Source organism: Oenanthe melanoleuca, chromosome 18 (genome assembly GCF_029582105.1).
Source record: "Oenanthe melanoleuca isolate GR-GAL-2019-014 chromosome 18, OMel1.0, whole genome shotgun sequence".
Lineage (NCBI taxonomy): Eukaryota > Metazoa > Chordata > Aves > Passeriformes > Muscicapidae > Oenanthe > Oenanthe melanoleuca.
Genome location: NC_079351.1, coordinates 10,761,328 through 10,777,246, shown reverse-complemented (window position 1 = coordinate 10,777,246; position 15,919 = coordinate 10,761,328). Strand labels below are relative to the sequence as shown.

The following is a 15,919-nucleotide window of genomic DNA, read 5'->3' as shown; positions in this document are numbered from 1 at the left end:
ACAGGAGAGGAGCTGGTTAAGGGTCTGTTTTGATTTCTGAATAGAACTCCCATAATAACCACATGAAAATTGCATATTTTGGTGTTGGCCTCAAGCAGGTGAGGTGCAGGAATTCGATGTCCTGGAATTTACCAACAGGCAGCATGGAGTGTTGCCTTTCTAGGAAGTGGAAGATGCAAGAATGTCAACTGGAGTAGACACATGTTTGCTTTCAATCCCTAGAAAGGAAACAAATGAGCTGAGGGATTTGGCTGGTGGGTCCAGTCACCTGTCTGTGATCTCTGTGATCTCCTGTCCAGATGACGCTGCTGCAGGAAGAGGGAGGCTGACTAAAGCCCAGAGTGACCTGGCCAGTGATGCTCACTTCCAAGAGTTTCATGTAACATCCAAGTAGGGATGGCCAGCAGGTTCTGGAACTTGCAGCATCTCTGATGCCTGCCAAGTGCCATGATCTCAGGCTCTGAGCATCACTGCTGAGCTGTGGGAGTGAGCACAAGGGGAGAACATGGAACATCAGGGGCTCCTAGAGGCATGATGTCAGTGCTTGGTATCAGTGCTTGGTCCTGTCTCTCTGGGCTCTGCTCATGGCAGCACAGAATGTGAAAAGGGGCAGGACTTGAACAAAAACTGCTGGGAAGGGTGGTTGGAGTGTAAATTATGGTGATCCCAGTTTGCTTTGGAGATGAAGTAACTTTAATTTCTTGCTCCATTTTTAATGTAATCTATTCCATTGGTTGCCACAAGGTTTATTTGGTGTGTAAGTGCTGGTTCTGTGAAGGTGCAGCCACCTACAGCAGGTAGTTTAGTTGTTTTTTCATTGCTTCTGCCTTTGCTTGGAATTTTCACTCTCCTTTGTGTTTCATAGCTGAACTTCCCCAAATCCTGTGCTTTTCTAGGGATATCAATGCTTCTTACATATCATTTGAGTCACTAATGCTCTAAATTGATCCTTCATATCCTGCTGGAGTGGGTTTTGGTTCCTGTAAATGCTTGTGAACTTGATTCTCCAGCTTCAAAACAACTGTTGTGGCTGCCCTGCTTTGGAGTGGCCAGCTTTAATCCTGGCTTCTGGCTGCATTAGTGACATCCTTCAGCTGCAGATCAGGAGCTGGAGGTGGTTCACTGGGAGGGCACCCAGGGAATACCCACAGGCTGAGGAGATCCTTTGAAGATCTGGAATAAACATGATTTTGCTCAGACTGGTTTTATGGTGGTTCTTGAATATCCTTATGCTGTGAACTGAGTTCCAGGTGACTTTCTGGGGGTGTTGGTTTAAGAAAGGAGTAGTTCTCTCAGAGGTCTTGGGTCACTGAGGCCTGTACCCTGGATGAGGAAACATCTTTAAGAATAAAGATCTGCATGTAAAATGCCACTGTGAGCCTTCTAGATATCAGTCCTAGAGTTTGGTGTGTGCTCAAGTTGTGTCTGTAAAATAAGATTTCATGGGGGGATTTGAATCAGACAATGAGGTGGAGAAGTGAAATCCACTGGGAAGAGTGGCTGGTGAGGGTCCCTCAGCCCTGCATGCTGCTTTTTCATTCCACACTTCATTCTTTGTCACAAGGTGTGATAGACAAGATTACTGCTCCAGTAACTTTCCCTTTGTGGGATTTGGGGTTTTTCATGAACCACCTTCCAGACTTGTCATGTTAGTCTTTTTTTTTTCTTTTTTTTTTAATTCACTTTAAGAGCAAGATGACTCTTTTCCTTTTAAACTCAATACAAATTTTAACACTATACCACTTTTAGAGCTGCAAAAAGCAAAGTGGCTCCTAATGACTCTAAAGAATGTTGCAATGCTTTGTTAAGCAGCATTCTGGTTGTAAGTTTTGTAGTGTTTTGAAGTCATAAAACACCAGAGTGGATTGGCTTGGAAGAGATCTTAAAGCTCATCTTGTTCCTGCCCCTGCCATGGAAGGGACACCTTCCACCAGAGCACGTGGCTCAGAGGCCCCATCCAGCCAGACTTAAAGTATGAACAGCACTTCTGTTGATGAAAATGCAGGTAATTGCATGGATCAGGGATGCAAATACCTCACTCCTACTTCCATAGAAAGCTGCTTGTTCTTGATATTGCAAACCCTGGCTGGAATTGGAATGAATAAGTGCTGTTAGTGCTTCTAAGTCAGGGCTGGGTGACACTTTAGCCAGCAATTTAAAGCTCCTTTGATGGCAAGAAACTCTTCAATCCCACTTTTAAAGTGTATTTTAAATTTAGAAGCATCACCTTATGTACCACTCGTGGACAGAAATGTTCTGTCAAACCCAGTGTGTCTCCCATGACTGTACAGGTTCTGATGTTCCAGGGAACCCAGCACCTGAGCTGCAGATGGCTGTGTTTTACTGGTCTGACTGGTGGGTGCAGGTGAAGATCTGAACACTTCTGGGATAAATGGCATCTTTCCCACTCGGTGGGTCTGTAAACTTTTGAGTCTGAGTGCCTTTTCTGAGATGCTCTGGTAGGACCAGCAGTCTGTTGTGCAGTCAGAAGTTCCCACTCCTGTACTCACTGCAGTAGAATGGGATGAAGGAATTGCTCACTCAAACAGAGTTTAATTAAAAACCAGGGTATTCCAAATTCAGTGGGCTTTATAGTGATTTATTTTAAAAAATGTTGCTGTTGCCACCTGTGATGTAGGCCCAGCTTTCCTGGAGGAAGGCTCTTGCCCACAGCTGGTTGTGTGGCTTTCTGGTACCCCCATCAATCATTGCAGCTACTCCTTAACTGCTTCCTGACCTCCTTCAGGCAGAAGGATTAAAATGAACAGAATTTCTCAAAGGCTTGACTCTGTGCCAGTGTCCAGATGGCCTCTTGTGACTGCTGGGGGGTGTTGGGGAGCCCCTGGGCTACGTTTGGGGGCTCAGGTAGGGAGTGGCAGGTGGGGCCAGGTACCCATGGGGTGTGTGCTGTGGGGAAAGTCAAGTTAGAGCTGATTTGGTTTGATGTTCCTTGAGGAAAGGTTCAGATTCAGCTTCAGAATCCCCCAAACTGCAGTGCACTGTGCATTATCTTCCCTGCCCACTCCCCCATGTTTTTTTAAGCCAAGACTTTTGAAAAAGCATTGGAAGCTGTTTACGTGAGGCTTAGAGTTCCTGGAAGCCTCCTGCTGGTTCTGCTCTCCTGGCACAGGGCTGCTGGGTTTTCTTTCCTCCAGTGGAGTAGAAAATGTGCTCACTATTGTGCAAGTAAAATACTGCAGCAGGTGTTTGTTGATAATTGCAAGTGTTACCTCTGTAATGGGTCTGCAGCCCTGTTATTTCATTTTTGAATGCACTTTCCACTTTATTGGAATAGAAGAGGGAAGGAATGAGAGCTATGCCATAGTCCCCAGTTCCAGAGCCTGATGTGGGTGGTAGCTCTTCCAGCCCTGCACTGGAGGAACTGCCTTTAAGCTGTTCCTTCTGTTAAGCTGCTGCCTCCTGTGAGACCTGAGTGTAACCTAGAACACTCTGTGGTATTATATAAGCATCTCTATTCTATTTTCTTTAATTTTCCTACTGGTCCAGTAGGGAATGTTTCATGTTACTGAGTGTCAAAGATTGATATTAAAAGAAACCTACAAGAAATGGAGTTTGTTACTTAATTCTGTCTTTTTCCTACCACAAACCAGTCACTGGATCTAATACCCAGCATGTGTTACAAGACCTTTTTTTATATTGACTATGTTTTTGGAAGATTCATAAATATGATCAAGTTGAGGGAACTCTGTGCAGGGTTAGAAGTGTCTGAGGGACTTCAAGGAAGTGAATCAGGCAAGCAGAGGTATGAAAAAGTGCTTGTTCTTGTCAAACTCTGTGGTTCTATTAAAAAGGGTGGATTAAGAATGTGAAAAGGAGCAGCAATTTGTATTGTTCACTCCTGTCCAAGTGCTCAGGTGAGTGCCTTGTGTTGCAGGACACCCCTCCAGCCCTGTGCCTGTGTCAGAAGTGCTGTGAAGCTGTGTGTGGAGCAGTCAGGCTCTGACATGCAGCTCTCCAGAGCCTTGTGGAAGGATATTAGCACTCCTCTGGTGCAAGCTCAGCTCATGTTTTAGCTCTGAGCAGTTGCTGTGGCTGAGGCACTAGTGAGCCCAGGCTGTGACCCTGAGTATGAGAGGAGAAGCCAGGTACTGCTGGGCTCAGGGGGGATTTCTCTCTGAAGACATCACCTGCAGGCTGGGAATATGAGGATTCAGCACTGCTGAGCCTCTGCTCAGCTCCAGCTGTGGAGGACATTCACAGACAAGTGTGAATTCACATCTGTCCTGTGGGCTGAGCTTTTCCATTTGTAGCTGGTGTATGTGCTGTGCTCCTTCCCTTTCCCATTCTCCTCCTGAGCTGCCCTGAGTAAATCTGTGGCTGTCATCCCCCAGCCTCTCTGACCTGATCTACCCAGGCTTTCCTTACCCTTGTTAATCACCCTTTGATTCCAATGTTTGATTCCAATTCCCTGGGCACAGCCTCACCTTCATCCCCTCTGAGGCTGAAGGGCTGCCTGCCCTTCCTTAAGGCTTGAATTGGATAATTTCAGGGAGAAAAGGTGCTCTGTGAAGAAAACCATGTCTAGCTCAGGGAATTCAGAAGGTCTTGGAGTGTGAAAGGTGAATCTGTAACCTCAGGAATTGAAACCAGGCAAAGATACTGCTTAAAACATGTATTGCTTGCTGGGCTGGGAATGGCTGCTTTCTGTTTCAGTAATAATGAGAGCTATCTAGATGCTTACTTCAGCTTAATTACTGATGTAGTAATAGAGTGAATCTGTCACTTTGTATATTTGAAGAGTTGGAGATAAACGTTGAGCCTGTGAGTGGTGAGTGCAGGTGAACATCTGGACAGTTCTGGGATAAATGGCACCTTTCCCACTCAGTGGGTCAGGAAACTTTTGAGTCTGAGTGCCTTTTCTAAGGTGCTCTGGCAGGACCAGAGCATCTAATGTACATTCAAATGATGCTTTAAAGAGGCCTTTCAATGGCATAGCAGAAGAGACCAACCCAGCAGCCACAACAGCTTGTTCCTGGCTTCAGGAACTGCTAATCCAAGGGTAGCACCAGGCTCTCTACCCTGAACTCCATGTGAGTATGACAGGGACAGGCTGATGTGGTTTTAAGGGAAGACAGGCCATGAAAGCCACATTCCAGATGAGGAGCCTGAACTCCCAAGTGTTTTCCCTGGGAATAACTCACCCTGCTTGCCAGTTCACTCCCACCCACCTCCCTCCCAGGATGGAGGGATGGAATGGAGTTTGAAACGGGCCAGTTCCAGGACCCTGAACTCTGTAGGTTGGGACAGCTTAGCAGAACCCCCATTACTACATGATAAACTACTGGATACAGGCTGGAAGCATCTGGAAACCTTCAAACTGCACTTTTAGTGTCCTGAAGGGGAGCTTGTATAACCAAGCTCTCTGTCAGAGCTCTCCTTTACTGTTTGTGCCTGGAGCCCTGCCTGGAGGGTGCATTCCAGGGTGTCCTATGGCTGTGAGTTGATGCTCTCTGTTCCTGGCTAAAGCAGGAATGTGTTCAAACAGCTGATCCATCAGCTCAAGGTGAATCAGCATCTTTGCTTGCCTTTCAATTCTTGGTGTGCACATCCACCTCTGTCAGCTGAAAAATGGATGAAGGCTGCTTCTCCATCCAGACTGGGCTGTTACTGGAGCTCACAGTGATCCCAGCTCTCATTCCCACCTGACAATTCCATCAGAGTCCAAATGCTGCAGGATAGAGTTCATATAATGGGATGTCCATTTGTTAAGCAGATGTGTGTGTATTCCTGATAATTCCTCCTGTGGCTGCTCACCAAGAAGCTTTTTTGAGGGGTTTTAAACAATCTCTACTTTTAATGTGTTTGGTTTCCATGCACAAAGTCCTTTCCTGCTTTTTTAGGCACAGTGATGCATTGTGAGACTTGCAGTTATAAAACAGCTGTGAGAGATTTTGGTACCATTTGCCTCCCTCTCAATTAAATTTGGCTCATTAAAAGCATCCTTTCTGTGTTTCTCTGCCTGCCAAGCCATGAAGACAGCCCACCAATATGTTCATATATTGCTTTCTGCAATAGATGACAGTCAGGAAATTGGGAAAATTCAGTTCCATCTTCCTGTGAATAAATGAAGGCTGTGCAGGGTGGTGCTGGTTTGAGAAAGGTCTCATTTTGAAATTCTTTGGGGAAGCAGCAGGAGAGTGAACTGGGTAACCTACTCAGGAAAATCAAGGTGTTGGAGTTCAAGGTGCTGCATGCAAAGAGCTGTCATGGTACAGAGGGAATGGTCTGTGATAAGAGCCTCTCCTTTAAATTTAGTTTCAAATAAATGAACCCCAGCACTGGCAAAATGTAGAATTTTGTGCTTTATGACTTCTAATTTGCCCCTGTTCAATATAGAGCTTCAATTTACCCTTTTCAGATATTTATTGGTATTCTCTGGATTGGTTGTGTTGGGCTTTGCTTGTTCTGGTCCTTCCAGGTTCACAGGTTCATCCAACCACTGCTTCAGGAGACAGCCTGGAAAGGCTTCACATTAGGTATTATCAACAGAGGTCTGAAGGATTGTTAAACTTGTTTTTCTAGGTTATTAATTCTTTATGTAGCTAAATAGTAATATTTACTCCATGTCTGTGCTGGGGAAATAAACTAAAGATGCCAAAGCTACTGGGGAGAGGAGATCATCATCAAAGAACTGTTTTATCCCAGCATATATCCCAGATATTTTTTAATTATTTACCAGATCGATTTCTTTATGTCTGGTGAAGGGCAGTGATTCTGGGGAAAAAACAACAGCTTTCCTTTGGGAACATAAAATGCCAAAACAAAGTCAAAGTTTTGGATGAACTTGCAGAGAAATTAAGGTATTGCTGCTGAAAGAGGGTGACCAATGTAGGTGGGTTTTGCAGTTATTCCCTTACAGCTTAACCATCCTCTGGTTTGGGAGTTCTGTCCTTGCTCAGGTGAGGAACAGCAGCCCAGGGAGGAAAATTGCAAATCTCTGAAGCTGAGTGGAGAAGAAGCAGAGCAAGGCTCAGAGTGCTGCTGGGTGAGCGGGCAGAGCCCTTGCAGAGGGCAGAGCCCTGCTGGCCTCAGCACCTTTTGTGCCCTGGCACTGCTCAGAGCTGTGCTGGGGTGGCTCTGGGGTGGACTCTGCCTCTGGGAAGTGCTGTGCCAGGCCCTGCAGTCAATGACCAGCTCTCTCCCGAGCTGTGCCTGCTGTAGGAGCACAGGGGAGGTGCTGCTCTGTGGTTCTGAGCTGTGGCTCTGTGCTGGGCTTGGCAAATGTGTTCTTTCTTCTGGTTACCCTCGTTTGAAGCCTCATTTGAAGCTGGGCTTGTGGCAGTTCCCAGAGCCTCCATGTCACTGGTGGTGGTGACAGATGGATGTGGGTGACCTCAGCTGAGCACTGGAAGGTGGCTGGGAATGTGTGCCCCTGTTAGGAGTTCATTGGCTCCTTGGGTGGTTGTACCAAGCTGTTGAAACAACTGTCCTGTTCCCCTCCCTCCCAGTCTCACCAGTGGCCATGAATGAGTTTGGGCAGGGAGATGCTGCTGTTTCCAGCTGGTTCTGTTTGCATTTGTCTGCAGTCAGTCAGTGAGGGCAAGAGCACTGATGCTGGCAAGAGGGACAGTGATAGGAAAGGAGGCTGGGGAGGAGCTGCCCACTTGCCAACAGCCCCATGTTATGTTGAGTTAATGACTGATAAGTTGTTCTTTATGCTTGGGTCAGTTGCCTTGATAAGATCTGTTTCCTTTCTCTTGAGAAATAAATACCTTGTTTAGGTGGTAAGACCCTGCAGTTATCATCCAGCAGATCTGACCAAAGCAGAGGGAGCATTTTACTGCAAGGACATAAGATGTCCCCATGTCAGGATATCTGGCTTCAAACCAAGTTCTTTTTCTTTGCTGATGGTGCTCTTGGACTCAGTTCAGAGAACACCTTCTGCCTGTCTTTCCAAAAGCTGGTGGAGGTGGAGAAAGAACAAGGAGGCACTTTTTAATCCAAATAAAATATTTTATACTTGTAAAAGGAAAAAAAAAAAAGGGCAGATAGGGACTGTCAGCTACTGTGTTCATACCAATGTAGCAGAAATATTTTAAAGTGGACAAATGTTATATCCTGAGTGATCTGCTCAATACTCTGGGCTCTCAAAAGCTGTTAATGCTTTCTGCTTATTCTCCCCATTCTTTTTCTCAACCTCCAAAGGTAAGAAATGTGGTTTTCCTTACATTCACAGAGATACCTCCTATTTCTGCCAAACCTGGTTTCTCTTGCTTACTTCCTGAGCTGGTAAAGCTGGGAATTTCAGTAGTGACCAAAGGGAACACACTGTGCAAGCATGTGAGGAGATAGCAGTGAATGGAGAGATTCTTGTTTTCTTAAAAGCAGTCAGTTGTGGCTGCTGCTGAAAGGGCTGGAGCCAACCAGATTCCTTGGGCAGGGAACTCCCCGGAGAGCTGTGCTGTGTGCAGGCAGCAGTGTCTGTCTGAGCTCAGCCTCTGATCCTGAGCCAGGCCAGGCTCATCTGTCCCTCCCTCATAACCCAGTGTGCTGCTGCTTCTGCCATAACTCCCTTGGGAGAGCTGCTGGGGAGCAGGGATGGAGCTCAGGAGGAGCCTGTGGTGCTTGGATCACAGGGAAATGCAGCCCCGTGGGCATTGCTCCAGTGGGGGCTCAACCCTGTGACACTTGAGGCATGTTGGCTAAACAGAAAAGTCAGTGAAATCAGCAATGCACAATTGGAGCTGGCTCCTTGATATTCTGGTAGTGGAGTGTCAGCTCTGAAAGCAGAGTGTGAAACATCTGTAGGGCCAGCAGGGCTGGGAATGACCCCACTGTGGGATTGGAAGGGAATGAGCAGGAAAGACAGACAGATGGGGAGTTATGAAACAATAACAGGATAGCAGAAATAATGATGGTCTGAAATAGGCTCCTCCTTCAGCTAGATTATTTACCAGAGCAATGGATATTATCAGTTCCTTCAAAATGAAAATAACTTGGAATGCACATTTTACTGAAGGAGTTGAAGATCAAAAGGTGTCCATAAAGCTGGAACTTGGCAAACGGAAGAGAGATTTAAATGTCTGTGGGAAAGAGATCAGATACTCCTCTTCAAATTTCCCTACACTTATTATCTTTAAATTACTTTTTATGCAGGTAATTAAAGAGCCTTTTAAGAGAGCTAAAAACCAATAATTTGAATATAGCATGCACTTTGAGTTACTCTACAAAAAGCACCTCAATTTTGTTTTAAGATAAATGTTATAGAACCTGTGAAAAGGCTTTCTGTTCTTTACAACTTTATTTCAGTATTGTTTACTGACAGAAATGTTTATTTTTTTCTTCTTCCAGACCTATTCAGGGCTGTTCTGTGTAGTCATAAATCCTTACAAGAACCTCCCAATTTATTCAGAGAACATTATTGAGATGTACAGGGGCAAGAAGCGCCACGAGATGCCACCGCACATTTACGCCATATCCGAGTCTGCCTACAGGTGCATGCTGCAAGGTAAGGACAGATCCTGGGGTTTAACAGCTGCCTGGCCACTCCTCAGTGCACCTGCAGCTTGGGCTTTTCCTATCCAGCTCTGTGGAATCAGAATTTTAAAGAGGGGGAGAGAAATGTACTTGCTGAGGCGCAGCAGCAAAGTAACACAGCACAGCTATGCCGGCCATTGGTGCTCTGGAAGTTGTGTCAGAAATACTTTTTTTTTTTTAAAAAAAAAAAAAAAAAAAAAGAGGAGCTAAGTTGCATGTTAAAAGATGCTGTGTACTGGCTCTGGATGAAGAAGAGCAGAAGAGTGAGGCTGAAAAGGCAATGTTATAAAGATGTTGGCATTTTGGAAGCTGACAAATAATCTGAGGTGACAATGGAACAATGGTGTGTCTGAGTTGAAAAAGAGGTCAGGGAAATACTTAACCTGGAGGAATTTATTTTTTTGTCTCCTAACTGATGTATGTCTGTAGTAGAATAGAGTGTGTTCATGGAGGGCTCATGTTTTGATTTTGTTCTGGACAAACATGAGGACTGAATCTGATGTGCTACAAATTTGTTGAAATGAACACGTGCTCTTGAACTTGCACAGTTGCATTTCTGACACAGTATTTGGGAAGCACAGCTTATTCTATCCAATATTGGCTCATATTTAGGAGGCTGTTAAAGATGTGGGGACAGCAGCATGTTGTATCCAGCCAGGTGTGTGTAACCAAGAGCCAGGTGTGCACACCTTGCTGTGGGTTGTGCTGTAGCTGAGGATGGACTGGAGGGAGGGGAAAAGCTGTCTGACCTACTTCACACAAACTGAAGGGAAGCTCTTTCTGCTACCAGGTTAACCAACCATTTAAATGTTAACTACTTTTTTAGACATTTGATGTCTTTAAATAAATCACACAAGTCTTTGTTTCTTGAATAGTGACTTTGTCTTTAGGGCTGCTTAATAATCAACTACAGGTTGCTGAGTGTCCTTTCACCTCAGGAGAACTGTGCCAGCAGAGTGGGGTGATGCAGGGACAGGCAGGGGAAGAGCAGCAAATTGGGGCCACCAAGAGTTCTGCTTCCCAGTGGATATTTGGGACTCTGTTTTCATGTGTTTTTGTGAAAAAAACCCACTGACTTCTTGACCAGAGCAACAGCCTCTAACAGGCCGGGTCAGAGGACTCCTACTAAGTCCATGTGGAATAATAGCAGAGCAAACCTTAAGATTTATTTTAAGGAGTTTATTGTAGCAGTCTCAAGTGGATTGTGATTAAGTGCTTCCCGATCTGAAAGCACCTCTTGAAATGGTCTCAAGAATACACTGAAATGTTCTTGAGACAAATGTCCTCTAATAAAGTAAGTCAATGTCAGCAGCTACCACACTCTGGGTGCTCCATATATTTGCTCACATACCCTGCTGGTACTGATTTGTATCTCTGGAGATCTTGCTACATGGACAAATGTTGCTATTTTTGGAAGATGGAATAAAAAAAATGCAGGTGGTGGTGTATGTTTGGTTACAGTCCTCTTTTCTATCCTTCTGATGCATGGAGGTTTATATCTTGTATCAAATTTCTCTGTGCTTGCTTGCTTTTGGATTTTGAAAGTCTGAGTTCTCTTTTGAACACATGGAGGCACAGCTTGGAATAAACCTGTGCAATGGGATCCATTATTTAGGGAATAACTTGTTTAAGGGTAACTAAATCTGTGTTTCTGTGTTGCCTTCACCTGTATGGAGCCACTCCCTGTTTATTTTAGGAAGCCTTTGCAGGAGTTAGTGAATTTCCCATGGGAGGTTTGTCTGCACACCTCCATTGCAGGGATAAATAAAAGCTCCAGGACAGGCATTAGTGTGGTGGGGGTGAGCAGTGAGTGTGTGTCAGGTGGAGTGGGGAGCTCTGGCACTGACCCTGCTGCTTCTGTGCTTCCAGGGCCTTGGGGTGGGCCCTGATGCAGAGACACACTGCAGGGAACTGACTTTGTCTCCATAGAAATAAAACTTGCAATTACAACAACCAAGGTTTTGTAGAGCACCAAATAATATTTGTCTTAACAGTTGCAGATTATTACATTATTCCATTTGTTTTCTGGTTATCAGTGGCAACACAAGGTCAGCTACTGAGTGTGCCCAGGGTTTGGTGAGGATAGGTTTTCCCTATCAAGTATTTAACACAATGTGCAAAATGTCTTTAATCTTCTAACTCTGCCTTGTGTTTTAGCTGACATAATGAAACAGAAAATGTGTCAGAAAGTTTTGGCTGGTAGAAATATGTCTCTAACCAAGAACTAGCTGGCTTAATCAAAATGCTTCAGATTAATCATCAGAGGTCTCTGCAAGCATTTATTTGCAGCAGAATCCTTGGCCAGGATGCTTTTGCTGATAAGTTACTGACACATACTTGTAAAAGTGTTGTTCTGCAGTTCCTGTCTGTGTCTGTGCACGTAGCTGCTGTGGGAGATAGAGCTGGGATGGCAGAGAGGGCTGGGGAGAGGAGTTTTTCCAGTACTATTGCAAGTCATGCTTCTGCTGTTACAGCACATCCATAGGTTTCTTTTGATATGGATGACTGCTGTGTTTCCAGTATTTGACGTCTGAAGTTTAATTATTAGGATTCAAACCTGAAATTGAAACCATAGGAATGCAATTCCTTTGGAGAATATGACCTTCACCTAATAGAAATATCCTGGCCACTAATTTAGATTAATGAAGGTGGTTGGCTGGATTTTCCTGGCCTGTTCAGTGGTATTTTGTGCAGCATAATCATGTTTGTTTTCCTTGCAGCTAATCACAAACTACTCATTTCCAGGTGTTTGTGAGCTGTTTACTGTGAGTAACAGGATAGCTGGACCTGAGCTGTGACTCTGAGCAACCTGATTTCTTAAACCACAATTTTTCTGTGCTAAGAATTGGGCACAGTGAGTAAAGTGTTACTCAGTTTCTTAGTGGTTTCATTCCTGTAATTCAGAGCATGGATAGTCACAGCTCAGCTTCCAGTTTCTGCTTTGCTGAGGTTTGTATGTTTAATATTTGTGCTTAAATAAGAAAATGGAGATTTCTATTTAGATTATGAAAGCAAACAATTTTCTAGTCAGCAGAACTGGTGCATGTGCATCTCCATAGTTATTCCTTGTCTTAAACATTGCTGGGACACTCTGAATTTTCCTAAACTGGGGATACAAATGGATCCCTGCAGTTTTCCATGTGTGCTGTGGTGGGAAAAGTCTGTGAGGAAGCACTGCTGACTGCCAGCCATCAAACCCTGCTCTGTTCTTGGCCCCCTGAAGAATTTCCCGTTTGGGGGGACCTCCTGCCCCTCTGGCTGCCCAGGTCAGCCCTCCCTGTGCCCTCTGGGGAGGGAAGAATGGGCTGGGAATGTGGGTCAGTGCTTGCCAAACACAGAGGGCACAGGGTTGGGGGAAGAGCTCTGACACACAGAACAGCTCTGAGCACCCAGTTTGGGGGGGAATGGATTCCCCAGGGACACAGAATGGCTTCTGGGAGCTGCCACAGGAGAGGGAGGTGCAGAATTGTGCTGCATGGCTGAGTGTTGCAGATGAGCAGGTCAGTGGTGGGGCAGCTGGGAGGCAGCAGGGACTTGGGGCCAGTTGTGCAGGGAAAGGCAAAGCTCAGGCAGTGCTGGCTCTCCTGCCTTTGCTGCAGCATTGCATTAAAGATGGAGTTGGAGGTACTCTTGTTTGAGACAAGCAAGGCTTGGCTGCATTCTAGCTGTGCCAGGCAGGATTTCTCTTCAGGAAAAGACTCATTACCCAGTGCCTGACCGCAGAAGATAATAACCTGCAATTCAGCTTTCCAGACTGGATTTCCCCTCTCTTTCCCCCAGTAATTATTTTTCAAAGTGCTGTGGTAGTAGGGTGTTACTTCACAGGTGGTTTAGTGGATTTCTCCTGCACTTTCCCTTCATTTCCCTAAGGAGAAGGTGAAGCAGGGAGTACCCATGTCCCAGGGGTGATGGAGTGGAAAGCAGCCCAGCAGTGGGGTAGGGCTGGGGCTGGCCCCGGCCCCACAGAGCATTGCTGAACAGCTGACATGATCATAAGGAGTTGCTGTCCTAATCCCTGTGACCATGCTGACCTTAATTCTGTTTGGTTATGCAATTTGCAAGCCTTGCTAGTGTTCTTCAGTCCTGCTAAAAGTTAGGGGCCATAAAAATTTGCCAAAGACTAGGAGTTTCTTTATGAAAATGAATTTTCTAGGGCTAAGAAGTCTGTGACAGTATTTTACCAGCAAAGGACACTTGATTGTGCAAAAGCAGCACTCATAAATTTTTCTCTAGTGCTTTTTCCACAGTTGACTTTCTCTTTTCCTTCTTCCCTTCCAATTTTCCCACTGGGTTTCTAGAGGAAGTATGGCTTTGTTTTATTGTTCCTCTTTATTCAGTGACGCACAAGTGCTTCGGAAGAAATATTTAAGGAAAACTTGTTGACTTTTTGTTGCTAAAGCCCATCTTGCCTATTAATATTACTCTTGTATAATTATGCTTAGTCTCTCCTTTTTATCCTGTTTCCCTGAGGACATCTTGATGAGCACCAAATTAGCACTGATATTTTAGGCCTGCCTTTAATCCTGTTGCAGAGAAGGTTTATCGGAAACAGTGTAAGACAGGAAGGGAACACTTGGTGTTGGAGAAGCCAGAACTGCCTACAGGTGCAATACTTCTCTCTTAAAAACACCTTATTGATCTATATTTGTAATTAATCTTGGTTTAAATCCTCCCTTGGGGGCATATCCACCCCCAGATATGGAAGAAAAGAGTTGAAACTAAAATAAGACAACTTTTTTCTTTTAAAGATCTATTAAATCTTCAAGTGGAAGAGGGAAAAATTGTCCCGAGACTGAAAAAGTTGGGAGTGATGGTTGGTGTTCTCTGTTGTGAAGAGCAGATGGAACCTGATAAATGTGCCATTAATGTTCTTGGTATTTTCATTGCATCTGGACTTCCCAGTAGAGTCCCCAAGGCCTTTTAACAAGTTGCAAACTGCAGGATGATGATCCCAGCAGATCTGGCTGCTTGGTAAATGTCATGTGAAAGATTTATAGATCCCTTTACTGTTACATTGAGAATTCTGGGGTTTCACTTGGTCCACTCAGGCAGGTGTGGAATATAAATACTCAGGTGACAATACTATTAACATCCAGATTGCTTGTACACCTCCAAGATTGTCACATGCAGTGGCTGAGTGCAAGGAAAGAGAAGCAAGAAACAAAGCAGAGAAATCTGAAATCTGTGGTGCTGAAACAGTCTCCTGCCTCATTATTTTTGAATTTGAAGTAAAATGATAAATACTTTTGTCAGCTGAACTTGTTTTGCAGTATTTCATCTCCTTCCACTGACTTTTGTGTTCTGTCTCTTGATGTTAAACCTATGTGATTCAGGGGCTGGGAGTTGTCATGATTGAAATTATTGCACCTTGCTTGGCCAGCTGGGAATGGCATCAGTAACAAGTACTTACTGAAAAAGCCCAGTTGAACTTACACAATTTAGTTCTAGAAACTGCACTTTAAACTTTTTTTTATTGCTGGAAAAATTTTAGTTCTTTACTGACCTTTGTCCTTCTCTGTGTCAAAATGTGACTGGATCCCTGTTTATTGTTCAGCCTCAAGGTTGGGCACTTAATTAGGAATGATGATGTTTACAGTGAACAGCTCTCTCTCAAGCCTTAATTGCTTAGAAGTTGACATCTCTTTTTATGTAATTTCAGTAACTTTCTTGTATTTACAAATGAGACAGGAATGACAATTGTTACACAAGGAATTTTTAGTTTCTTTGCTGCCTTGGCTTTCTTCCCACTGCTGAAGTGAAATGCTGCAATAGATGAGCCACTTGCATGGGCTTTTTTGGTTGATGTTCTGAGCAACCAGAGATGACTTTAATTTTAAAACTTGCTATGCAAGCTGACCTTATAATTGAATTGTGACTGTGCCTACAGACAGGAATTCAAGACTAAGTGCATCCAACTTGGGAAATTGTTCATGAGATGAATCATTTTGTGCGATTACTCAGTCAGCACCTGCTCCTGCACTGAAGCTTTAGTTTAAATTAAACTCCTTTTATTTCTAGGTAGTTGTGAAATGGATAATTTGCTCCTGCTTGGCTCAAGCCTGGAGATGAGAGGCACAAGCAGTAATGCCTTGATGTAACAAAACCTCCAATGTGCTCTAATCTGGAGAGCAGCGTGCGAGGCGGGCCGGGCGCTGCGTGCTGTGCACAAAGCTGGGCTTGTCACTCCTGCCTGCATTCCTCTGAATGCTGAATGCAGCTATGCCATGGCTGCCAGGCCAGCACTTGCTCCTTTTTCCTCCCCCTTCCTCTTGACTTAAATTGCTTTGTTGTCCTTTGGCCAGGAAGCAACAAGCAGGATTTACCCCTTAGTGAGTGGGGAGAGGTGAGGGCTGCTGGTGTCCTGCTTCTTTCTTTGACCCCAGGCTCACATCAGCAGCACAACTGCTGATATATAAATACA

At 44.7% G+C, this 15,919-nt stretch overlaps 1 protein-coding gene across 1 annotated transcript in view; it reads left to right on the top strand.

Moving 5' to 3' along the window:
* Window positions 1-15,919, top strand: part of MYH10 (myosin heavy chain 10) — an 84,868-nt gene that overhangs the window by 4,066 nt on the left and 64,883 nt on the right. The window contains exon 3 of the mRNA XM_056506117.1: window positions 9,313-9,469. Within this exon, the coding sequence (XP_056362092.1) occupies window positions 9,313-9,469 (157 nt within the window). The remainder of the gene's footprint in view (window positions 1-9,312; window positions 9,470-15,919) is intronic.